The 25152-nt window shown below is 50.8% G+C and overlaps 1 protein-coding gene across 35 annotated transcripts in view; it reads right to left on the bottom strand.

The window, feature by feature from the left end:
* Window positions 1–177: 177 nt before the first annotated feature.
* Window positions 178–25152, bottom strand: part of PPP6R3 (protein phosphatase 6 regulatory subunit 3) — a 136732-nt gene continuing 111757 nt past the window's right edge. For 6 of the 35 annotated variants that reach the window (XM_045486153.1, XM_045486163.1, XM_045486189.1 and 3 more), the window contains 10 exons: window positions 21367–21464; window positions 19480–19534; window positions 18475–18605; window positions 13209–13330; window positions 10653–10806; window positions 9130–9236; window positions 7530–7680; window positions 5192–5209; window positions 4805–4924; window positions 3890–4157 (listed from right to left, as the gene is read on the bottom strand). In XM_045486153.1, the coding sequence (XP_045342109.1) occupies window positions 4052–4157; window positions 4805–4924; window positions 5192–5209; window positions 7530–7680; window positions 9130–9236; window positions 10653–10806; window positions 13209–13330; window positions 18475–18605; window positions 19480–19534; window positions 21367–21464 (1062 nt within the window). In that variant the 3' untranslated portion in view covers window positions 3890–4051. The other 29 variants (XM_045486179.1, XM_045486161.1, XM_045486172.1 and 26 more) reach the window with 11 other exon arrangements.

Below are 25152 nucleotides of genomic sequence, written 5' to 3'. Positions count from 1 at the left end.
CTCACGGCAGCACGGGTTCCTGAGGAGGTGCGCCAAGGCCAGGTACAGCACCCCCGCCATCCGTCCCGGGCGCGCTGCCGACCCCACGGTCCCGGAGTGCTGGGTCGGCCTCGGTAAGCCTCACACAGAGTTTTGACACCATTTACAATGGAAAAGTAAATAAGAAATAAGGCATTCAACATTTGATTCTTTTTTATTTCCATATGCAATGTAATGTTTAGGCACGCTGCTTGGGATGCTAGTTCTAAAAAAATCGTTGGCCATTATTCAGAATATCCTTTTGGTTTTAAATACTGGTCAGGAAAAACAAATGATGTAAAAATACGTGAATAATTTCCTATTACAGAAATGAAAAACTGATCTGCGTCTAAAAGTGCAAGAGGTGAAGTAACTGAACCCTTTCCCCAGACGATACGGCAATATACAATATATTGCTTCAGCTGTTTGAGAAGGCTGTGATGTATCTTTATATTGACATAGAAAATTATAAATTACACTGAATTAGTATCCATAATCACTATATATATACACAAACCAGTCCTAAAAAAAAAAATACACTGGTTTAGAATTTACGAGTGAAAACCTCACAAGGTACAGGAAAACAATCACCATGCTTAGGTGCCGGGTTTTGATTTCTGGTTTTAGAATACCAGCCTGTGAAATGGACGCGCTCTAACCCATCAGCAGCACGAGCATTCTCCAACTGACCTGCCTCGCAGGATGTAGGTTCGTTAAATACGCAAACTGCTCGGAAATGTTCACTGGTGATGCTTGTTAACAAGGTAAATTTTGGTGAATGGGTTAAAAGGCGGAGGAACTACTAAAACAAAACAAAAAACAGAAACAAAAACGAAAAACAAAATAACTCAAACCACAAGCCAGGTACACTCCAAACAGTCTAGTGTCTCACCTGTAGGAATAACCATTTCAAGCAAACGAGACTTTAACAGAACATATGGCTTTCCAATAACATCGATTTATCAACTAAGCTGTAGCAATAAATACTTAATCTCTACCCATAGACTTACATTTTTTGATCCGTTTAAAACAATACAGAAAACAGTTACCAATCGAAAGCTGGTTATAAAAAGAACACCAAATATTTCTTATTCAAAATCACGTTTGTAAGTCAGACCAACCAAAATAACACTCAGAGGGCATTTCAACCCTACGACTCCTCGCCAGCCTGGAAGGGAAATGAATTCAGAATTTTGTACAGGGTGAAAAATGTACGAAAACTGCCTAATACTTTGGTCACACTAATAATTGTCAAATAGTTATGTTTCAAATACAATAGATCTGTGTATTCACTTTTATAAAACTATTCTTACAGCCATTTGAACTACAGTATTACTGCCATTATTACACGGGTGGCAAGATCGTATTTCACAGGCTACCCATTATTTAGAACAATACAATATAAACATACGCAAAAATTCTTGGTATTTGTCAATGTGCAATATTTTTACACTTCTGGATTTCTCTGTACAATGTCTTAGAATCTAGAATAGAAAGGTTGCTGGTCCTGATCCCTTGCAGAGCGAGTGCAGCAGTGGCGGCTGGGCGGGCTCCAGGTGAAGTCTCCGGGGGCCCCGAACGGTGGCGACGTGCAGCCCTCAGTCGGCGGCGGAGGTCACTCATCATACGGGGCCATTGACCGACGTGTCGCCTGGCGTGCTTGGCTGGTCAGTCCTGCGGGGGAAGAGACAGACATTTGAGGCACTCAAGGCGGAAACGTGAGACGGTTCGTGAAAAACTTCCGTTTAGCTCCCCGAGGGTGGGGACGTTTCCTTTCCCAAGTTTACCCAACGCCCAGTGCAAGGCCTGGCACTGGCGGGGAGGCGGGTATTTAATGGACTGCTTCACAGAAACAAACCTCCAGGAAGCCTAACCGAACAGCTTCTAGCTTCCCCTCTGCGGTGGTGAACGGGCACACAGGCAGGGCTGCAGCAGGGAGGGGCTCCGTGAAGCCGTCCCACCTCAGCCTCCCAGGAGCACAGGTGTGGCCTAGCTCGGCCGCTTTCAGACAGTTGCTCCCGGACCCGTCATGAGCCCCTTCCCTTGCTCATTCCTCCTTCCAAACACCTGTTTATGTGTTCCACGTATGAGAACCCACATAAAATTTCACTTGAAAAACAGGATTCTCCTACCGAAGGAGGGGGGAAAAAGCTTGTAAACAGGCCAGCTCTGGAAAACAGGCTTTCCAGAAGCACTTTCACAAACGTGCTTCTGCCGGGCAAGCGTTAGGCTGAGGCCGGGCGCACAGAAGAGGGAAGGCTGGACAACACACGAACCCCACGTTCCTGCCAAAACGACGGGCCAAACGTGTAAGATAGTCTTGGCCGTGTTTCCAGAACTTTGCAGCACAGGCTAGGGAAAGGGGGCTGAGAAATGCCTGGGGAAGCACACAGGTGCCTCGGGACCGGCTTGCGGCTCACGAGCCCAAGGCTCCAGACACCTGCTAGTGGTGACAGAGAGCCCAGAAGCCGGCTCCGCGAGAGACACACGCTGCTCACATTCAAGGAGTCTCCGCGCCTCAGAGACACGACGGTACGGACCCCGCCATCACGGCTCACAGGCTGCTGGGCCTCCAGCGCGTTCTCTAACCTCTCTCAGCTCAGCTTCTCCCTCTGGGAAAGGCGGGGGGCAAGTCCCCCGGAGGTGGGGGAGACGGGACGCGTGCAAAGTGCCTGGCGCGCTGGCCAGCACAGGAGTCGTACGTGCTTGACGGACAGGAGTTACCGATTAAATCCCGTGGCAGTGCGCCCGTCACCCCAAGGGAGCATCACGCCCAGCTGTGACGGGAACCGTGTGGGGAATAGGGCACACGGAGAGTCCCGACGGCTCTCTTTACCTCCAACGCTGCCACACGTCACTCAGGGCACAGATGTGACGCGTCGGACGACTTACCTTCTCCCTGCCATCACGGCAGCTCAACGCCACCTTCTCAGCGGCCTTCCTCCACCGCCCCATCTAAGCGGGACTCCTGATCTCATCCAGCTTTCCCGATTCTTCAGCGGCACCTCTTTCTACACGTCCCTATGTCACCCGGGCGCCTGTTAACCTACTGCTTCACCCTCAGGCCTAGACCAATGGCTGCCACACTCACGTGTGTTGGATGGAGGAAGGACAAACAGATGAGTGCACGGGCACAAGGGACGCCCTGGTCTTCTTCCGCCAGCCCTCCCCAGTGCCCCTCTCCCCACCACCCCCCCGCCCTGCTCCACCCCGCCACCCGAGTCCGGCAGACGGACAGGCAGGACTCTTCTCACCAGATGTTTCTAGGTGGGTTCCCCGGAGGCAGATAATCTGCGCTCCAGAGATCCAAGGAAATGACCCCTGAGCCTCCTGTAACACTTGTGCCCGAGAAACCAAGAGGCTCCCGAAGCGACTAGTCTGAACGGGAGCAGACCTGGACGACCCGGCCTTCGAAGCAGTTCTCGTAGAAGGGAATGTGTAAGTAGCAGGAGGGAGGTGACATAACTGGCGAGGGGTAAGATCCTACAAAATGCCTTGAAAAAACCTAACCCGAAAACCCCAGGCAAAACAGGTGACCTGCCCGGACGCTTGCACAGCCGGGGCTGGGTCCCTCGGGGGTGGGGAGTCACTCTGCCTCCTCCCACGGCCCGCACGAGAGCCAACATGCTCAAAGAGTTCTTGTAACTCATCTGTTTCATATGCCCCAAAGGCTTTTTTTTAATCACAAAAGCAAACCCTCGTGCTGTCATTCCCAGGAGAGAAACCAAAGCAGGGTTTGCTGCACTACAGGTCTGCCGACCAGTGAACAGAGCGCGCCCCCTGCTGGCCCCCGCTGGTCCCATTACCCCGAAAATGACGAAGACTTGGGGGGTGGGGGTCTGGCGAGGGGGAAAGTACAACTTCTCTGAAATGGCTTTAAAGGTTACTTTATTCCTTATGGAAGGAATGTACAAACTTAGATGTATATAACCAAAAAAGTTAACTCTGGGAAGTGCTGAGCAAAGTTCCTTGTGGTCCAAGGGCAAGTCCTCTTCTTGTGCGAGCTCTGGAGCAATCGGAGGCCGCCCTTGCTCTACCTGCGAGGCCGTGCGTACGGGCCGGGGCGCCGGCCCTCGGCGGCTGAGGCTTTGGCTTGGCCTATCCCTTCAGACCACTGGCTCAGTCTAAGCAAAAGGTGACTAGAAAGAAAACATCACATTCCAAATCACTCTGCTCTGGCTTAAGCAAGACAACTATTTTGCAAAAACAAAAACCGTACAGGGAATCATCTAAGACTTAAGAATATTTAGCTACATTCATAAAAGGGCCTCCCGGAAGGCTCTCCCCATGGGTCACATATGCGTGATCGTGGGAAAAGGGGCACCAGGTGCTGCCCGTGGCTGGTGGGCCCAATGAGAACTTTGGCTGCCACAGCCTCGGGACCCCAAACCCAGAAGAGCTCAGTATCAGCCTCAACTTAACATGTCCTCAAAAAAAAAAAAAAAAAAAAAAAAAAGTGTAAGGGGGAAGGTATGCCAGCATCCAAGACCTTTCCATTCCCAGTAATGTTTTAAAGAGCCAGTGATGTTACTGAATCTCCAAAAACCAGTCAGCTTTTTAGCTTTTGGAGTAAGGAGGTAAACTGATCTAAGACCTTGACTCAGGCACCCTGCCTAGATGTGGCCTGAGAAAATGTTACCGTGCTAAGTCACTGAATGCCTGAGGATACCTGTAAGGACCCCTCCTGTGTCCCCAGCCCTGGATGCCAACCTTCCTCCCAGCTCCCAGGAGACAAGAGCCACAGCCAGAGCAGGGCCTGGGCAGGTCCGAGGAAGCGGGGAGTTACCTCTGCTCTGGGCTACTGCTGGGGGGCCGGGGGCCCGCAGACTTCGCCTCTGCTGTCTCAGGGCTCTCCTCCACATCTTTACAAGCAGCATCTTGAGAGGTAGACAGTTTTCCTTCCTCGCTGCAGTAAAGAGGATGACAGACAGCATTAGATGCCCGGGCTGCCAGCTCGGGGGGAGGATGACGGTACATGCAATGACCCTGGAAGTCACGGCTGCCACGGAGTAGAGCCCCGGGGTTGAGCATGCTCAGGGGAGGGGCCACAGGGACCACAGACGGTGACGGGGAAATCACGGGCGGAAAGGACCACACACAGGAGGGAACCGGAGGAAGGATGACGTAATGCGGCCGGTGTCGGATCGAGAACGGCCCGTGTTGCCATACATACCGATAGGATTTCAACACTCTGAAGCCCAGTGTGCAAAACAGAAAAAGAAACGTACAAGAGTTTCAGAATACTCCTATAAATGAGGAATGTGGGGGGGGAATGTGTCCACGACTGCACATAAGCAGAACTGCAGACTCGGTGGAGGTGTCAAATGAACCTGTTTGAAGGAATGAGTCTTTAGTTACAGCACTTTGCTTTCGGGGCCCAGCCCAGCATCACACGGTCGGCCGGAGGGACCCCGGTCGGCTTGCTGCCCCTGTCACGTGAGCCGGGGACCGGGGGCCTGCAGTGGGATGGAGCTCCTCGAGGAGCACCGTGAAGGCAGAGAGGCGAGAAGGGTGGCCACGACAGGCGAAAGCGGCTCCGAAGGGGTCAGAGGGCTTGGGCGGGCGAGATACTGGCAGGGTTCTCTACCCCTTCGGTGGCTTCTGGCGGAGGAAGGTAAGTAGCAAGTGCTGTGGCTCTCTGGGGGCTGGACAAGCAGACTGTGGCCTATCCTGTCCAGACTTCCCATTCTGACGCCATAATTTTGGCACCAACATAAGCTAAAGGGCAGCTAGCGGTTCCCTCCGGGAAGGGCCGTCATTCTTAGAGCTGAGTCCTGTCTTGCACTTGCTTACGAAAAACCCAATGTGGGATGATTTTCTTCGGTGGCTTTCGGGAGGGTCGAGGCAATCTATAAGGAGGAAATCGGCTTAAAGTCTAAAGATTCACCCGAGTCACCTGGTTCCTTACTCTTCTTTATCCGCACCCCCCCACCCCATCCTCACGAAAGCAACTATCCTGATGTGCTCACCGCGTGTTACTGCCGTTCTCGTAAAATGTAGTCATGGCCTGCGGCACGTGACTGGCGAGGAACGGGCCACCTCGCTGTACTGCTGTGGACTCATGCTGGGAAGATCATGTGTTCTGGCGATGGTGGCACAGTGCCCCGGTGCGGGCGCCTCCCAATTCCACCCGGCTTCTCACAACGACCCGATGCCCAACTGTCCTCTGCCCCGGGCCTCTACGCACAGTGCTGCCACCCTCGCCGCCGTGGCCTCCGTGTGTCCACTTCTTCTGGGACTGCTTTTGCCAGTTCTTCCCAACTCTCTCTAGATACGTGGGTTCAATTACTCAGGAATTATCTTAAACTTGATGTAGTTTATGAATGCCTTTATGATGGGTCCTGGCTGCTTATTACTGATGCAGAGAAAGGCTACCGATTTTTTTAAAAATTTACTCTAGAGAAAGAGAGTGCGAGCAGGGGGGAGGGGTGAAGAGAGTGAGAGCCGAGAAAATCATAAGCAGGCTCCATGCTCAGCACGGAGCCTGACACGTGGCTCGAACCCACGAACTGTGAGCTCACGACCTGAGCCAAAGTCGGATGCTTAACCGACTGAGCCACCCAGGCGCCCCTGCTAGCTTCTAACTTTAAAGTTGTGTGCGTATACGCTCACATGGAAAGTCCACGTCCCTTCTCGTGCCTGCTGTGTGTTTTGCAGTGACCTCCTAATGAGGCGGGAAGCGCCCCTTCCAATCCGAAAGGCTCAGCAGAGCACAGAGGCCACAGCGGCAAGCGCGGATGCCGCTGCAGCACACAAGTTTTGACGGACGTGTTTGCGACTCTTTCAGTTTTCCGTTTTTATTTTCCATTAGGATCCCTGTTTTGCTCCATGAATTTAAAAGTGCGGTTGGGGCGCCTGGGTGGCGCAGTCGGTTAAGCGTCCGACTTCAGCCAGGTCATGATCTCGCGGTCCGTGAGTTCGAGCCCCGCGTCAGGCTCTGGGCTGATGGCTCAGAGCCTGGAGCCTGTTTCCGATTCTGTGTCTCCCTCTCTCTCTGACCCTCCCCTGTTCATGCTCTGTCTCTCTCTGTCCCAAAAATAAATAAACGTTGAAAAAAAAAAAATTTAAAAGTGCGGTTAATGTGCAAAATGTTTCTTAAGCTACCATTTCGCTACTGAATTCTCACGGCTGCACTGTGTCTGGAGAAAGTGATGTGCACGACATTGACCCTCTGGGTTTTGACGGGCTGGAGCCCGTATGCGCGTCAATTTCTACTGTGACTACAGAAATGTCCATTTCCTATACTCCTCTATTTAGAACCCACTAGACTTAATCCACAGTCTTCTGAGCATCACAGAGAGAGAAAGAGAGAAAGAGAGAAAAAGGCACTCAGGGACCCCAAACTCTCCATGTCTTCGTTTACATTTATTGGGCTCAACAGAGAAGCTGGGAAGAGGTCCGGCCAATGTCTGAACCCACATCGGAATCAAATTAAAGATGCTAACATCTGAGGTTTCCCCCCGCCGTCCTCCCACAACCTGAAGCTGCCAGCGTGATCCAGCCCTGGTTACCTTTTGAAGACTGCGGTTTCTGTCTTGGCATCTACAGTGAGGCTGAGCGTTTCCTTCATGCCGCCGTTCATCACTGTCTCAGTTACCTTGTCTGTACCTTCTGTGTCCTCCTCTCCATCAGAGCTGGCCTCCATGGCTACGCTGCCTGGAGCTGAAAGCAACACAGCTGATGGTCACACGGACCAAAACCAACAAGAACGGGGCCCCGCTTTCCGTGCAGACCCAGCCACCCGGCGTTCCAGCTACTGCTTGGAAAAGAAAGAGACTGTTTGCTGGCTGCCGCCTCGGCCAGTTCTTGATGGGCACAGGCTTCTGAAAACTGCCCACTAGGGAGACGTCCTGCAGGCCCTCTTCAGGACCATGGGCCCCCTCCGGCCTTCCCAGCTCAGCACCTACCCACACGCCCAACCTCTCCCAGCTGGCTTTCCCAGCTGGATGCTCCGGTTCACAGCAGACAGCACTCTAGGCAGCCACATATATTCACCCGCTTTAGCCCACAAGCACCGAGGAGACAGTTTATTCAGGGTACTGTTCTCATTCTTTCTTTCAGTTGGGTCCTATTTTCAATTGGGTCCGACTGGGTCCTTTTTGCTTTTCCTAAGTTACTTTCCTGTGGTTCCTCGTGGATTATTTCTTTGTTCTGCTTAATAGGGAGCTATACGCTATATTGGTTATGAGCCTGGGCTCTGCGGTCAGACCTGCTGAATTCAAACCCCGGCCTCACCACTTACTAGCTAAAGAACCCTAGGGCAAGACTTTTCTTATATGTAAAATGGGGGTAACTAAACCCACGTGCAAAACTGCTAAGGGATAAAATGAGATCATCTATATAAACTATTTAAAAGCAGAACAAATAAATCCAATATTAGTTACTGATTTTATTACTTTTCCCACCCCTTGGTTCTTGGGCCCCACCCCCCGTGTCCTCGCTTCTTGTTCTAAGGATCTATCTACTTCTCTTTTCCTTCCACATACTAACCCCTCGCATCCCCCCTTCCACCAACCTCCTCCCAAGCCCTGTTCGCCAGGCTGAAAAGAGCTCAGGGCCTCTGCAAGGAACAGTGTGTACAGCTTGAATAATGTGACAATCCACTGGACCCATTTCAACTGTTCATAAAGGTGAGAAGGAAATGAACAGCCTTACGGCCTGGAACGTGCCTGGACACACACACACAGGCTCCAGCAAAGCAAACTCCAAGTGACTAAAGAACTGGGCACCAGCTGGTCCTGAAAACACACGTGACTAATTCCGATCTCATTCACACTGGGTTCTGCAGGCTAACTGGGCTCTTCTTCTCTGGGCCTGTTTCCATTTCTGCACATTGACAGGACTGAGTAACTGACAACTCAGATCCCTTACGCCTTCTAGAATCAACGCGCTCGGCTCTGGAACGAACACATCGTTTCTCTTCAGCACTTGCCCCGTGGACGTCAGACCTACCATCCCGATTTCCTGACTCCTATCGGCCCTTGAGCCCAAACCTATTATGTGGACGGAAAAAACTAGATCTAGAACACTAAGCACAGAGTTAAAGCCCAAACAGCCTTGGCACGAGCGGCCGGTGGGCATGCAGGCTCGTGCCCTGTTCTCCGCACCCACCTTCCGGCTGCACTCCCAGGGCGGCAACACTGGGAGCCAGAGGGTCCATCGGTTCAGTGCTGGTTTCCATCTCCACTGGAGAATTACTCCTTAGAGAATCTTTAGTACTTTTAGAAAAGAGAAAATTCAGTTCGTTAGCAGTGGGAAACAGCCCTCAGTTACCATTATTCACAAAACCCTCTGAACATCCAGGCTTCGCTGGGGCGACACGGGCGGTCGGTTACAGACTCCGCCGACACAGAGGTCTAAGTGCAGACAAGTGCGCTGCCTGAAGGTCGACGAGCGTGGGCAGGGAAACATTCCGCCAAAGCAGCCGGACAGTAGCTCAGGGACTTCCCAGAGGTGCGCAGGGAAGGTTCAAAACGCACCAGTCCCGCATCCTCCGCGTGATCGCCAGGCCCGCAGGGCTGGGAAGGCAGGGGCTCGCCCTGTGTGGTACCAGCTGCATCCGTGGTGCCATTTTCACCAAAGTCCCTACTTTTACCTCGAGCCAAACCGTCTCAGGGCCTTGGTGATACTTCAAGAGGCGGCATGACTTGTGCACAGGGTTAAAGGCGAGCATGCTGCTTCAACAACATGCCAAGTAGCCCAGGGCACCTAACCTCCGGTCACACACGCAGCCAGAGGCGGAAAGGCGGTGGCCTTGGCCCGGTGCGAGGGCGGAGCCAGTGAAATAACTTGCCCACAAATCTCCCTTTTACGTGTGAACGAGAACTTCCCGCTGGCACGACCGCCGCCGCCGGAAAGCCGTGTGGGTTGAGCCAGCTCTGCGGTCTGCCGAGGGTGGCATAACCGCAGCTGCTAACAGCCTGTCCTCCGGCCTGCAGTTACCGCTACCCGTTAGAGCAGGGAAAGCCACAAAGTCTTTCAAATGGGGCGGTGGAGATTGTTTTTTTCCCTCAGTAGACAAAATAAAACCACGTTTAGCAAATCAAACTAAGCCTAATAAGGCCTGAAATCCATAGTTAATACTCAAATGCGGACAAGCTGTTCAGGAAAACTATGAAATGACAGGGTGCTGTCGTGAAGAATGCTACAAGTAACAAGAAGGACGGCCCTACCTTTCACGCCCCTGATTTCACACCCCTAAGTATCAGACTAACTACAAGCGACATACAAGTTGATGTTACCTTTCACCTGAAGACACATTTTGCACTGTTAGGCAGCGCTCTGCACAGAGGCACCTGTCAGGAGTCCCTGGGCTCCACCTTGCTCCCATTCTCCTCAACCCTGTTTCCCGATAGCTCGGTGGGGCCAGACGGGCGCCTGCAGACGGCATTTCCGTCGGCGCCCTGCTACGTAACCTGCCGGGGCCACACCTTCCCGGGCGACTGCCTTTCCCGGCTCATCCTGGATGAGAGGGAGGAGGATGAGGCTGGTCTCCTTGTAATTCGTTGCCGTCTCCGCCACACCGGTTCGGAACCTTGTGTCAGGCACGACCTTCACAAACGGTGTCAGCAGCGGGCACGCCACCCCCAGTTCTCCAGGGGAGAGGTTGAGGGAGCTGGCGCACGGGCACTCACCTCAGGGGAGACGTGAACTCCGGGAAAGAAGCCCAGCCCGTCTCCTTAGTTGGCATTGGCTCCTCTGTGCTCCAGACATCAGACCCTACAGAATCTAAAGGAGCACCGTGGGTCGTCTCCATGGGGACATCAAAGTTGGCTGACCAGTTGGGTGCTGAAAAGAGGGGAGGAATTTCATTTTGAGAATACTTCAGTAGTTTAACGGAATACAAGATGTCTCAAAAAAGACGCGCAACGATAACATGGACCAGAGTGGTTGGGACAGGACAATCACGCGGAGGGCGATTCTTACTTCTTATTTCAATTCTTATTTCTAAGATTGCTTTTCCCCATAGAAATACCACACAAGGCCACTTCTGTCCCAGTTAGGAAAGGAAGGACTCCGGATTTGAGGTGGGGGTTGGGAACAGCTACCATGACTCCCGGTGCTCTGTTGAACCCTCAGATGCGAGGCCTTCTGGCCAAGCGTCTGCAATTTCATACCGCGGGAGCATTCGCTGTACCCTGGGGGTCGCAGCGTTCGAAGTCTGCTGTGGCCGAAACAAGAAAGAAGGTATATGCAGATGTCTACGAAAATCACGATTCCGTGAAAGATTTTGAGGAGATGAAGGTGGCTGGTATCTTTCAGAGTACAAAGCGATGTTGGAATGTGAAGAGTCTCTTGGGGCTGGCTTCCATGGAAGTCTGTCACTGACCTGTGTTCCCGAACTTGGAAACACGAACACTGGGGTATGAAGTCGCTTCTCTTGATAAACGAACAACTAACAAATACCGTGGGAAGAAAAAAAAACAAAACAAAAACACACAAGGACATAAAGCTACATCTAAAAGAAGATGCTAATTTCTTACTTCTGACAAATGTACCAAGACTATAGTAACATTGGGAGGATGACGGTGCACAGCCACTCCCTGCACAATCTCTGCAGCTTTGCCGTAAATCCAAAGTGATTCCAAAACAAAGTTAAAAAACGAAAAGAAGCAGTATCAGTATGCCGGCCATTCCGCTGCCACAAATTGGAGACTTTAAATGCTTCCCAAGTCAGGTGTGGCCCCACTTTGCACTTCTAACGGCCTCCCCACACGCAGTGCCCTGTCGTCAGCACACACAGAAGGCACAGCGCACCCCCAAACCCTTGGATTCCGAGTCTTTCTGTGTGCTACAGATCCGTCCGGCCGGGGACTCCTGGGGAGCCTCGGGGTGGCTGGTTGCCAGGGGAACCAGCCGGGGGTCAGAGGGCTGCAACTTCCAGCCCCCACCCCACAGCCCAGCCTCCTAGGAATCGAGCAAATCATGAAGGGCCGGTGACTTAATCAACACGCGGCCCCAAAGAAGGGTCCATAAACACTCAGACTTGGGTTCAGAGCCTCGGGGCTGGTGCACAGAAGGCGGTACCTGCCACACTCGAGGGGAACAGAAGATTCTGTGCTTGGGACCCTTCCCGACCACGTCCCGACCTCTCTCTTCACCTGGCTGCTCGTGTTTATATCCTCTAACCCATCCTCCCTGTGCTGCCCACCAGCAGTTCGCACCCAACCTGCAGGTGTGTTTCGACGCCGCCTCCTCAGAGATGTGTCCCCTGGGGCGACACGAGGTCTCTGTGTCTTTGCTCTCATTGCACACCACGCTTTAGGCTACACAGAAGTGACCTTCCCAGACGAGCTCCCCAGAGTCTACGGCAGTCTCCCCATTTCCTCAGGAGACCGAGCTCCGGGACGCGGACCGTGTGCTGTCCCGTACCCGGGCACACAGTTGGAACCTGATAAAGGCGTGTGGATTCTAAGTGAGCTACAGACAGAAAAGCCCACTGCTGCCTCCTGAAGATGGTGAGCTGGGAAAGCAAGGAGAGGGGAGACCAAACCTCTCTCGCTCGCTGGGTCTGCGCCGTGGGGGTGTGCTGGCTACCGCTAAGGCCCCCGGCGCTGGGGTGCTGCAGTGCACCCGAAGCCCAGAGCTGGGGTTCGGCCTCCAGAACGGAGTACCCAGAGGCCTTCCTGGGGAACAGGAGCACTGTCAGCCCCGAGGAAAGCCCCAGTGTCAATCCATATGGCTCTCGCACGTAAAAATTAACCTGGACTTTCAGAAGTCAACGGTATTTTTGTACAGGCCAGCTAATGCAAGTCTTCTTCGCACTAAGGCGGGACAAGTTCAAGGGTCACAGGTTTCATAAATAAACCGAAGAACCCATTTCCCATCATTTCAGCTTTAAGGTGTCACCTTCAGGATAGTCCCTGCTGATCCCACAAACACAGAGCTTCCTCATCTTTTCATAATCTACGTGGTCTCCCTTTCTGCCAGGCACCCAGAGGCTGGAGCTCCCAGTGTGCTGTGTCCTCCAGCCAGACCCACACAGAGGGCATCCATACGGCAGGAGACAGCCCATCCTCAGAGGGACAGCCAGCTCCTTCCCTCAGCCCCCATCCTTGACACTTAAACCTCCAAGGGGACTCAGAGGACGGAGTTTCAACCTAACTCCCATCCTGCAGCCCAGGGCGCCTAGTTTTAAAATACACCGGTTTTCAACACACAGAGACGAATACAGAAGGAAGACGACTTACGTTCATTCAAGTCTACCTCCATTTTATCCTCCGTACTGGCACCACTGGGTTCAAACAAGTCTTGTTTCGCTCCGTCTTCTTCTTCAGAGTCTGTACTCTCTTCACTGTCTGTACTCCCCGAGCTGAGGGGGGGTGGGGGGGGGGAGAGGAGGAAAGACTAAAGTATTTAATGATGCCTATCAGTCGCCAGCTAAATCCAGAAAATTCTGAAGGTCATCCAATAAGAAAAAATCACATGCACTTTGTCTGGATCATTCTTGCCCTCGTGAACATGCTGCCTAACCCTGCTCTCAGCTGTCCCGCTGGCCCCTGTGCATCAACACGTGGGTGGCTTCTAACAGGATGCAAGCGCCGCTCACTGTGGCACTGCCGTCACGGCCAAGGTGTTGAGCTGCTGTTCACATGCCGACCTACCTACCACCCACGTTATCATTCCTCGAGGGGGTTTTCCCACCTTCAGCAGTTTAAAAGCCAGGCTGTCATTACCATAGGGCCCCAAGAATCCTTTACATGCCCCGCACAGATGCCCCACGTCAGACATGTGACTTGCAGGTGTCCCTCCCGAGTCCACGCACCATCCCTTCCTGTTACTGGTGCGGTCACAAGAGCAGAAGCGCTTAATTTTGACGCACTTGAGCTTATGAAAATTTCCTTTCATGCATGTGCTTTTGGTGTCGGATCTTAGAAATCTTGCCCTAACCCAAGGTCACAAGGATTTTCTGTGGAAGTTTTACAGCCTGATGCGTCACATTCAGGTTTAAGATCCACTTTGAGTCCACGTGTACATATGGTAAGAGGTACAGACAGATGTTCACCCATTCCAGAACTGTTTGTTCAACAGACTATCCTTTCTCCACCAAACTGCCCTTGCACCTCTGTCAAAAGTCAGCTGTCACCATATCTAATAATTTATACTCTATTCCGTCCCCCGATCCACTCGGTCTTAACGGCCACTGTCGCAGTTACTGTGTTCTGAAATCGGGTGCTGCTGGTGCTCCAATTCTGTGTTATGAAGGTTGTTTTGCATTTCTTTACGAATTTAAGTGCCAGCTTGTCGACAGTTACCAAAAAGCCTATTATCATTTTACTTGAGATTGCACTGACTCTAGATCAATCTGGGGAGAAATGGCATGTGAACACTATTGAGTTCCAAATCATAAACATCTATCAATTCTGGATTTCTCTCAGCTGTCTTGTGATTTTCAGTGTCCAAGCCTTGCACATCTTGTCAGTTACCCTTATATATTCAATATTCTGATACTACTATCAATAGGACTGTTTAGTGATGTCAATTCCAACTGTCTGCCGCGGTACGGAGAAGTACGATTATCCTGATCGATCATGCCAAACCCACTGAACTGTTCTGATAGCCTTTTCGTAGATTCCAACAAATTTTTCTACACTGACAGTGACTGCTATCTGTGAATAAAGATAATTTTACCCTTTCCTTTCCAATCTAGACGGCTTTTATTTCCTTTTCTTGACTAACTGCACTGGCTAGAAGCCTCAGCAACAATAGCGAAAAGCCATGGTAAGAGGAGACCTCTTTTGTCTGGTTCCTGGTCTTAGGGGGACACTGTTCACTTTTTACCACTTTTTAACCTACCAACCCGTAGTTTTACTGTAGAAGCTTTAAGCAGGTTAAGGAAATTCTACCTCCAGTTTGCTAAGAATTCTTATCAGGTATAAACGTCCGGTTCAGCCACACGCTTACCGATTGATTTTCAAATATTAAACCAACTCTGTAATTCTGAAATAGACTTTATTTGGTCATGATGTATTATCGTTGCCTTTATTTACTGAAACCTTGAAAGGCGTTTCTGCATCCATATTAACGAGAATAACGCAGTCACATTTTTTGTCATGACATGTCATGTCAGCTCTGGTGTCACGTCACACTGATGTGGCCTCTTAGAAATGACATGAGCACTAGATTCTCCTTTTCAATTTTCTAGAAGCTTTTGTATAAACCTGGTGTCCTTCCTGCAACGTCTGGTAGAATCCACCAGAGAAGCCACCTAGGCCCAGAGTTTTTTGTGTTTTATGTAGGAAGTTTTAAACCAAAAATTCAACTTTCATAGATACAGGACTATTCCACTTATCTTTCTTGGGGGGCAGGAAAGCTTTGGTAGTCTGGGTCTTTAAAGATCATCTGCCTCAGGGTCAGATTTATCAGCACAGTCAGTCACAGCATGCCCTTAGTACGTTGTGGTGTCACTGCTGTCGTTCCTGGTGGTAGTACCGTGTATCCCCTGCTTCTCTTGACTGCTCTGTCTGGAGGGGCACCAACTCCTCAAGCTTCTCAGAGGATGACTTTTAAGTCGCAATGATTTCGTCTACTGTCTTTCTGTTTCCTAAGGTGGAAGCCAAGGTCATGGCCTGGAGAGGTCTCTACTTGTGCATAAAAACAGCACTAGGACAGTCTGGTCATGCCCCCTTTGATTTCCTCATTAACCCACTTGTTATTTAGTTTCCATGTGTTTAGGGATTTTCCAGAGGTCTTTCTGTGACTGACTTCTAACTGAATTCCACCGGAGTCAGAGAACATGCTTTGCAGGACTTGAAATCTTAGGAACTTACTGAGACTTGCTTTATGGCCTGAATAGGATTTCTCTTGGCATAAATATCTCACATGCACCAGACAGTAGGGCCTCTGGTGCTGCTGCTGCCTGAAGTGCCTTGCACATGTCCGGTGGGGCCGCGCTGACGGTGGTCTGCGTCTCTGATTTCTGCCTGTGGTCAACTACTGACAGAGGAGTGTAGACGCGTGTGATGGTAACCACAGTTTGTCTGCTTCTCTTTGCAGCTTCACCAGTTTCTGCCCCACATATTCTGAAGCTCTGTTAACAGGTGTGTAGGCATTTAGAATCGTTACGATCTCCTGAAGACCTGACCCCTTATGACCTTTTCTTTATGCTTTTCCTCTGAAATCCGCTTTACTATTAAATATGTGGGGGCGCCTGGGTGGCTCAGTCGGTTAGGCGTCCGACTTCAGCTCAGGTCATGATCTCGAAGTCCGCGAGTTCGAGCCCCGTGTCGGGCCCTGTGCTGGCAGCTCAGAGCCTGGAGCCTGCTTCAGATTCTGTGTCTCCCTCTCCCTCTGTCCCTCCCCCGCTCATGCTCTGTCTCACTCTCAAAAATGAATGTTAAAAAAAAATTTTTTTTTAAATATGCAGACCCTCTTTTTTTCCAGCCTATTTGTGTCTTTATATTTCTTTCTCAGATGCAGCATATATTAGACCTTATTTTTTTATCCGATCTGAAATCCCTTCATTTTAACTAGGGTTATGAGATCATATGTTTAATAGCATTTAACGAATCCTGATACGGTTGCCTAGGTTTAATATTATCACACTGTTATTAGTTTTCTGTGGGTCTCAGTTGCCTTTATTGTCTTGTTCTCTTTTTAGGTATTTTTTATGATTTAATTTCCTTTGTTGGCTTATTAACTATAACTCTGTTTTTATTGCTTAGTGGCTGCTTCAGGGTTTACAATATATAACCATAACTTACCAGTCTACCCTCAAGTGATACCATAGCCCAAAACTAGAAACCCAGATGTCCATTATCAGGTACATGGATAAACACAGCCACCCATTCGGTGGGTAGTACATCCATTTAATGGAACACTTCTTAACCGTAAAACAGAATGAGCTGTTGACACATCACCCAACATGAATGACTCTCACAATAGTTATGCCGAGTGGAAGAAGCGACATAAATTATATAATGTGCAATGTGACTTACACAAAACTCTAGAAAACACAAACTATTCTAAAGGAACAAAAAGGAGATGGGGGAAGGCAATAGAAAAGGGCAGGAGGAGACTTCTGCGGGTGATGGATAAGTTCATGATCTTGATTGAGATGATGGTGTCATGGATGTATTCATATGTCCAAACTTGGTACACAGTAGATTTAAATAAACAAGTTTTCTGTACGTCGATTACACCTCAACAGAGCTGTTAAATAATAAAAAGTTGCCTTTTCTCATCATCCTGTGCTCCCTCTGGGTATCAACTGTCCTGTCCTCTAGGATGCTACCTTCACCGCCATACTTGATTTTCTACGCTCTCTACAGAGGGTGCCCCGCTGGGGTGCGACTGCTCCAAGGTGTGAGGACCGTCTGCCATCACAAGGTGAACAGTAGTAGGCAATGGCCATTCAGTGAATTCACTCAACACGAGGCCCAGAATTTCATAGTGAGATGGTGACAGACAAGTTTGGGGCTTTATCTTAAAAACAAAACAAATAAACAAAAACAAACAAAGTCACCGTGAAGATCTCTGTCTTTGCTTCCTGGTCCTGGAGCTGCAGCTACCTGGTCATTACAAAGTAACAAGGCAACACGCAGACGGTGACAGAGTGGGCATGAGAAAAGCCGCTAGGTTTAATGACCTTACACAGCTGTGGATCATGAGACAAATACACCGTCGCTGTGTTTAAGCGACAGGTGGGTCTTCTGTAATACGAAGCAGTACGCTTCCTAAGAGACACGACAGCTGCCGGTGCGTGCGGAGAAAGGGCAGGGATGCTGGTGCACTCTACCCAGCAAGAGGAAGAAACGGCCAGTGGGGCAGGGGCGGGAGGGGTTGTACTTTTCACCATACGTTCTGTTTTCTTCGAATTGTCTGCCAGGTGGACACATTACTTCTTAAAAATACATGAAAAAAACAGGAGAGTTCCGCTGCTATTCTCCTGACTACGACGATGCTGGCGATGGCTACTCAGATAACAAGAAGTCCGTGTTCTCGTGCCAGAGCGACAAACAAATTAGACAGGAAAAAACCCAACTGGACTGACCCCAAAGGGCCACTGCTGGCAGGATCCCGTCTCCCCAAGCTAGACTAACTTGTAGAGACAGCTTTTCCCGCCCCTGGGGAAACCTTCAGTCTTTCGGAGGCAACCACACAGAACTCCGCTTCCGCGGACATTAGTGGTGAGGGGGCATCGACCCGGAGCGCCGTTCGCTACGTTCCTCGGCACTGCCTCCCGTTCAGAAGAGGCCGCGCCACGACGCTTCTCGAACTACGTCTAAATGCTCCCTGCATTTTCAAGTTCATCACCTTGACCCGTCCGCACTCCTGTCACACTGGACACGGGCAGACTGGCACCACCTCACGTCAGCTGACAAGGGCATTTCTGACCACGACAGAAGCACCGGTCTCTAGGTCACATACGTGCATCTGCCGAGGATCCGATGTGCGTCTCCCAACCACCCCCGACTCTCCGCCTGGGGATTACGGCCACCGTAACAAACCCCTCACCTGGACCGTCTCTGGGATTCCGGAGCGAACGCAATGTGCTTTTCCTCCCAGATGTCTTCCTCATCGGAGCCGCCATCATCAAACTGCTGGATTCTTTCCTTACAACATGCTTCAAACAAGGCAATATTTCCCTAAATAAAAGCGAGAGAGTGAAAAATAACAAAACAAACTTAAAAATCAAGTTATTTTCTCCACAAGTTACCAACGCAAACTTCCTTTAAAACAGTGTCTGTCACACACACCAAAATGAAACGTAACAGCACGCAACGCCAGCTTTTGCGGACCCACAGAAAGCTCCCCCTCCAAAGACTCGATTCAAAACTGGCCCACAGAAGCCTACACGGTCTCCCCGGACTCCCCTCACCCGGAGAAGCACCGCGTTCCCTCCAAGAGCCTCCCTGCCCCCGCCCCGAGATGCAGTCCCAGATCCGCCCTGACAACAAAGCAACCCGCGTTTCCTCCGCTTTTACCAGCTAAGCAGCAGTGACAGTAACAGCAACAGCCCAGTCAGGACCTTCTACCTCATCACATCAGCCAATAAGCCAGCGGTCCTTGTGTCAATCAACATAAAAATCAGGACCGTGCCCACTCAAATGACACCAATCCCGCATCATTTGCTGACAGGGCCGACTTGGTGTCTGAGCCGTGCCTGGGACAAGCTGGCCCTGATCTAGCCCAAGTTTCTCTCCCGGTGACATACATCTGGAATAAAAGGCATCTGGCTCGAGTCAAAATGCACTCTCTGAAGTCTAGACTGTAATCACAAGTGACCCGGTTTTAGCAGCCCTGTCACATCTTAAACCAGGGTTGCAAACTCACATCCCCACAGGGACCACGCAGGTAACACGGGTGGGTGAAGTGATACCAGCCTAAGATGAAGGGTCCTGGGGCGCGGAGGGCCCCAGCGCACGCGGCATCCACGCCCAGGCTGGGACAAACCCCAGGCCCCACTGTCCACCTCTCAGTATACCGTGTTGCTAAGGAGAAGAAACATTTAATACTTACACTTTCATTTGTATTGAGAGTAAAGTTGATGTCTGATACTCGATCGAAAGAAACACTGTAAACAAAATGTAAGTACAGGAGTAGTTAATTGCCTATGGATGGACAGAAACATTATTTACAACATCTTCCAAATTTAAAGCAGTTACCCTACCATTAAAATCTCCACAGGTAAAACTAAAGCAAAAACCTACTTGCATTAAATGATGCCTCTTCCCTTGGTATGAAGAAGGGATGGAAAGGCAGGGATGGATGCCTTGTAAGACAGAATGAACCCACCCTCGAAGCCTTTCCATAAAAGATCTTGAACATCCACGGCAACAACCATGGTTCCACGGGCCATACTTACATAACCAAGAAAAAGGTTATTTGGAAAGAAGAAACAGTCAAAACAGGTACCCAAAAAAAGTACCCAAGGGCTGTCAGCTCTCAGACACTAATCTTTCTCCCGGGATGGCCAAATTCATACACAGAATAGACACCCCCCAAATCCTAACATATGGCATGATCGGCAGGAAGGTAGGGGTGAAGGAACTCATAGCCTGTGCAACATAATTTCTCGAGGAAGTAAGATTCTTATTATTTTGGAGGAAGAGGGTGAGCAGGGGAGGGGCAGAGGGGCAGAATCTTAAGCAGGCTCATGGCCAGCTTGGAGCCCAAGGCGGGGCTCCATCTCGGGACTGTGAAATCATCATCCGGGCTGAAATTAAGAGTCGGACCCTTAACGGACTGAGCCACCCAGGTGCCCTAAAGTCAGTATAATTCTTAAAAGATCTGTTCTAATCAATCATTACTCCAAGCACCCAATATACATTTTAAAGGGACTGGATTCCTAACAGGTAACATTTAGTGAGAGCGGAGACGGGCAAGCGCCGAGATGCCGCGTGGGGAGCCCGCGGGCTCTGGTGCGAGCGCTTCTGCGGTACAGACACAACCACCACGGGGGCAGTCCTTGCTCATGTTGCATCCAAATGAGCTGACGCTTAGGGCAGCTGGCAGCCTTGAACTCTTGCTCTGTTTACAGGGAAGGCTCCGTCCGCTGCGCTAACACAGCTGTATGGTACAGCTGGACCGTGCCGGGGGCCTTCAGCCTCTCACATGCCACAAACTGCAGCTCGCGACAGAAGACGGCTCTGCCGGCTGCGTCACTGAACCACGAGCACCTAACTGCTAGCGACGAGCCACCCGGACGCCGGGTACTGACGAGCATCATCAGGCAGTGCGCCGTGACAGCAGCCGTTTGGTCCTCACCTCTGTTCTCGATGAGCTATGACCCTCCTCGTAAATACTTTACTTATGAACACCTCTCCCTTCCCCGGGCCAGACGCTAGACCCTTTGTTTTCATTCCTGTGGATCGCCCACACATCTGTCACTCACTGGTTTGGTATGGTACCAATCCTTCTGACTCCCGTGCCCCCCGCTTCCCTCGCCCGCACGAGCGCTCTGCCTGCCCGGCTCCTACGGGACACCCGGCCGGCCTCATGGTGAGCGGGCTGGGGAGGACACACGTGGGGAGCCCCTGCTGGGAGGCCACCGGGTCCACTCCCACCCGCCAAGTACAGCAGGGACTCACCACCCTGGGGGCCACTACCTGGCACAGCCGTCGGCGGGGTGGGGGAGGGGGGGTGCGGGCAGAGCAGCGACCAGAGCTCGTGACCAAAGCTCAGTATACACAGCGACAAGCCCCTGTGAGAAAGAGCCCCGCGGCCCTCAGCCCCCCCCCCCACCCCCGGCTGCTTCAGGGCCCGACAGGCTGGGACCGCAGGGGCACCTCGTGGGGGCAGGCTCATCCCAACCCGTGAACGCGCCCAAGTCCCCAGAACCCTGGAGAACCACGTCTCACAAAAAACAGGAGCGCACGAGACGGGGGGACAGGAAGATATACTCACTTGCCAATGTCATCTTGATCCGCAAACTTCTCATCGTTGAAGCCAAACTGGTCAATAAAATTGGACGTCATTTGTTGCATCTGATAATCAGAAAAGGCCTGGCAGCCCCAGGGCCAGTGACAGTGATACAATGATTCTAATGACATTCTACACACTATCTGCCCACCTGTGTTCCAGAAACCATCTTATTTACATAGCCTTAGGGCTTAAGAAGTTGGTGTGTTTTTCTAAAAACAATCAAATAATTTCAGACACAATTTACCCAAAAAAGGACATGTGTGGAATTCGAATGCACATGTCACTGCAGGAAATGTTAATGACCGCCCTGTCCTCTATTGCAAATTATCTTTAGAGAGAGGTCTGGGTTAAGTCCAGTTCGAAGAGGTGATCAAGTGACACGTGACAGTCTGAAATTATAAGATGTATCAATCACCTCTGCACACAACCAACCTTAACCTAAGATCCAGTAAGTGGTGACCCACCGCCCTCCCTCCGCCCCTCCTCCCCTCCCCCTCCCCCTCCCCCCCCTCCACTACAGTAACACCGCACCAGGGGAAAACACAACCAGTAATCAAAGCTGCCAGCCTACAACACACAACGTTCGGGGACACTTCGCTCTCTTTAAGAAAAAGACTTGGGTCTCATAGGCCGGGAAGAGTATCAAAGTAGCTTCTATCCTACCTACCTTAGAGACAGGATTAAGTCTTAACGCTGACCCGACACCGGGCTGAAAAGCGACAACTGCAGGGTCCACAGAGGAGCCCATTCTGTCTCCTACGTTCTAGAGAGCACCAGGCTCACTTGGGCTTTCTTAGGTGGCAAACGGGGGAAGGTTAAAACGGACTTCACGAGAATGCTGAGGTTCTGATTTAAAACAACAAGGAGGCCCAGCAGCACAAGAGAAACCGGCGAAGGTGTCCTATGTTCTGAAGCAGGAGTAGAGGACAACGAGGACAGCGAGCGGCACCCCGCACGCCACCCCGAACCAGGCACGGAGGCTGACGAAGAACAGTGTGCGCGCCGCCTCGTGGACTTGCTCTGGACAGATGGGAAAGCCCCCGCCTGCAGGTGGGCCCACACCCGGGGCAGGAGCGACAGCCGGGAGCGGAACCACAGGCATCTCGCCAGAGGCCACGTGCTGGGGAGGGAGGCGGCCACCACTGCCTGAAACTCAATTCTGCCCGGTTCTCCTTTTGAGCAGCGCCCGGAGGTTCCACCCCGCGGACACCTGCTGCAGAAATGCCTCTTCTGCTCCCTCCTGATCACTCATGCGGGTGGCAGGGAATTATGGCATGGATAATCCAAATCGAAGGTGATTAAAAAATAAACCTTATATTTGGCTTTGGAAGGCAACTTTTCCTCAGGTCTGAAAAAAGCGGTTATCTAGTTTGCTGAGAACCTGAAACTTCACTTTTCTCTAACTTGAGAGACCTCTCTCCCCGCCCCCCCCCCACCTTGCTCACTCACGCCCTTCCATGCTGTCCCCTTTCCTGCCCATGGAGGTGACACTATGTGACACGGGGCGGGGGGCCGGCCTCACGGGGGCGCATTTGGTAAGGTGCGCCAGGGCTGAGTGAGTCGCGGGTGAACGCAGAAGGGCAGAGACAAGTTCTGGAAGGCCAGGCTGAGCTTGGACAGGTGAATGAAAAATAGGACACGTAGCACTCACACCCGTTAAACCCAAAAGAACGAAACGGATTCTGCTGAATTGCACCCTCGTGCTTTCTAAGGTAAAATGGGACGTGTGGGGCCTTCAAAGATGTAAAGAATCATGAAGTCATTCTTCCAAGCAGGCGGCAGAAGCCGGGCTCCGAGTTTATTTACAGATTAGAAACTTGGCCACACAAGGGAGAAGGTCCCTCCCCAGTTGGTCTGTTTCTTTTTTCTCCCTTTAACTTTTTTGTGCCTTTGGACTTTGGACTATGAAGTTTTGGGGTTCATAAAACCGAAAAGTGTTCCTTTAAATGCTTCATAGAGAGCACACAGACACTGAATGTATCAGAAGCGTATGTATGTGAATACACGTACATATGTACAGATACACGTGTGTCCACCCATATATGCATCGTCTGTCTGTCTCCCTATTCGTTCATGTCCCTCGGGACACACATATAGTCACTGACGGACACAAGTAACCTCTATGCAGTAACTTAGGGGAAAAAGGAAACAAACCTCCCTGGTCCTCATTAGTTCTAAGTCTATTACAGCTTCTACGAAGATGCAAATTCGCAAAGAACTTCCAAGTTTCAGACACGATTTTTACTAATAAAGCTACTAATGTGTACTAAACCCACCTAAGTGAAAATTGTTACTGTATTCTACTTAAAGTCACATAAAAAGTGCTCTGGACTTGGAGAAATCCAAGTGTGGGAAGCACCGTATGGCTGTGTCATTACTGAGAACTTAATTATTAAAAAACAAAAAAAACAAAACACAAACCCCACACTGCCTAGAACTGTCATCCCGGCCAAAGCTGGGGACTGTTCAAGTCACTGAGAAGTGAGTCTACCGCTTTATTAAGCAGATCTCTTCGGAGGCGCCGCGGGAGTGACGGGAAGTCCCTGCCTTGCCTCCTCTCCCCACCGCCGCCCTGCACGGGCCTGGGAGCGGGAGGCGCCCGCCAGGTCTCTGGGGCCCGTCTGTGGCCCTCAGCCCCAGTTCTCCAGACACAGCAGGGAGAGGACCTCCTCACACTCCACACCTCTGTCAGATTCAGAGGGAGTTAGAGTCAAACACCAGAGGTTAGGAAATCAGAAGGGCCAGAAGGCACAGCCAGACTGCCGGCATTCACAAAACGCTGTGAATTCACAAAACTTCCCGTGAAGCATCCCCTGAGCCAGACATGGCCCACAGGTGAGTGCCACGGTCAAGGGACCTTATTAAATGACCTGCCCTAACTCTCTATACTCAGGACTTTATATCAACATGAAACCTCACTTTATTTTTATTTTATTTTTTTTTTCAACGTTTATTTATTTTTGGGACAGAGAGAGACAGAGCATGAACGGGGGAGGGGCAGAGAGAGAGGGAGACACAGAATCAGAAACAGGCTCCAGGCTCTGAGCCATCAGCCCAGAGCCCGACACGGGGCTCGAACTCACGGACCGCGAGATCATGACCTGGCTGAAGTCGGACGCTTAACCGACTGCGCCACCCAGGCGCCCCTGAAACCTCACTTTAAATGTGAAAGAGAAATTGAAACTAATATATATAAACTAATATTCTATCATGGAGACCCACATAAAATTCTTAAATCTATACTGGTCGTCTCAAATTAAAAAAAAAATAGTTTGGAACATATTTCTTATTTTCAAAATGATCCAGCTGATTTGTCACTCAAGCATGCAAAGAAGTGTTTACTAGAAGCTTGTCCGGCAGAGAAGAATTATTTTTCCTACTTTTAGAGGGTTCCATGAAGTGGATAAAAGCCACAGGAACGGGAGCCTGTGGAGAGCTTTGCCAGGAAGGCGGTTTTGTGTCTGGGATTGCCTCATGTGCACATCAGCAGTCAGTTAAACCAAAAAGACGTCAGAAAACGTCCTCCCCAGAACAGCCATGGAATCAGATTTCACAAGAAGGAGACCCACTTTCCAGATACCTAACTGTAATAAGCACCCCCTAAGATTAAATCAGCCGCCTCAAGTTCCGAGGGCATCAGCTTATCTACACACAGGTTGAGGGCATTCTCTTTCTTAAAGCGATTCCCCAACAGGTTCGGAAGCACCTTGGTAATTTACACTTTATAGCACAGAGCTTCACTGCAGGGGTGAGCCATGCGTAGCGCTG

The sequence above is a fragment of the Leopardus geoffroyi genome, chromosome D1, assembly GCF_018350155.1.
Source record: "Leopardus geoffroyi isolate Oge1 chromosome D1, O.geoffroyi_Oge1_pat1.0, whole genome shotgun sequence".
NCBI classification, from domain to species: domain Eukaryota; kingdom Metazoa; phylum Chordata; class Mammalia; order Carnivora; family Felidae; genus Leopardus; species Leopardus geoffroyi.
Note: the sequence above shows the minus strand (reverse complement) of the source record. Positions and strands in the feature narration are given on the sequence as shown.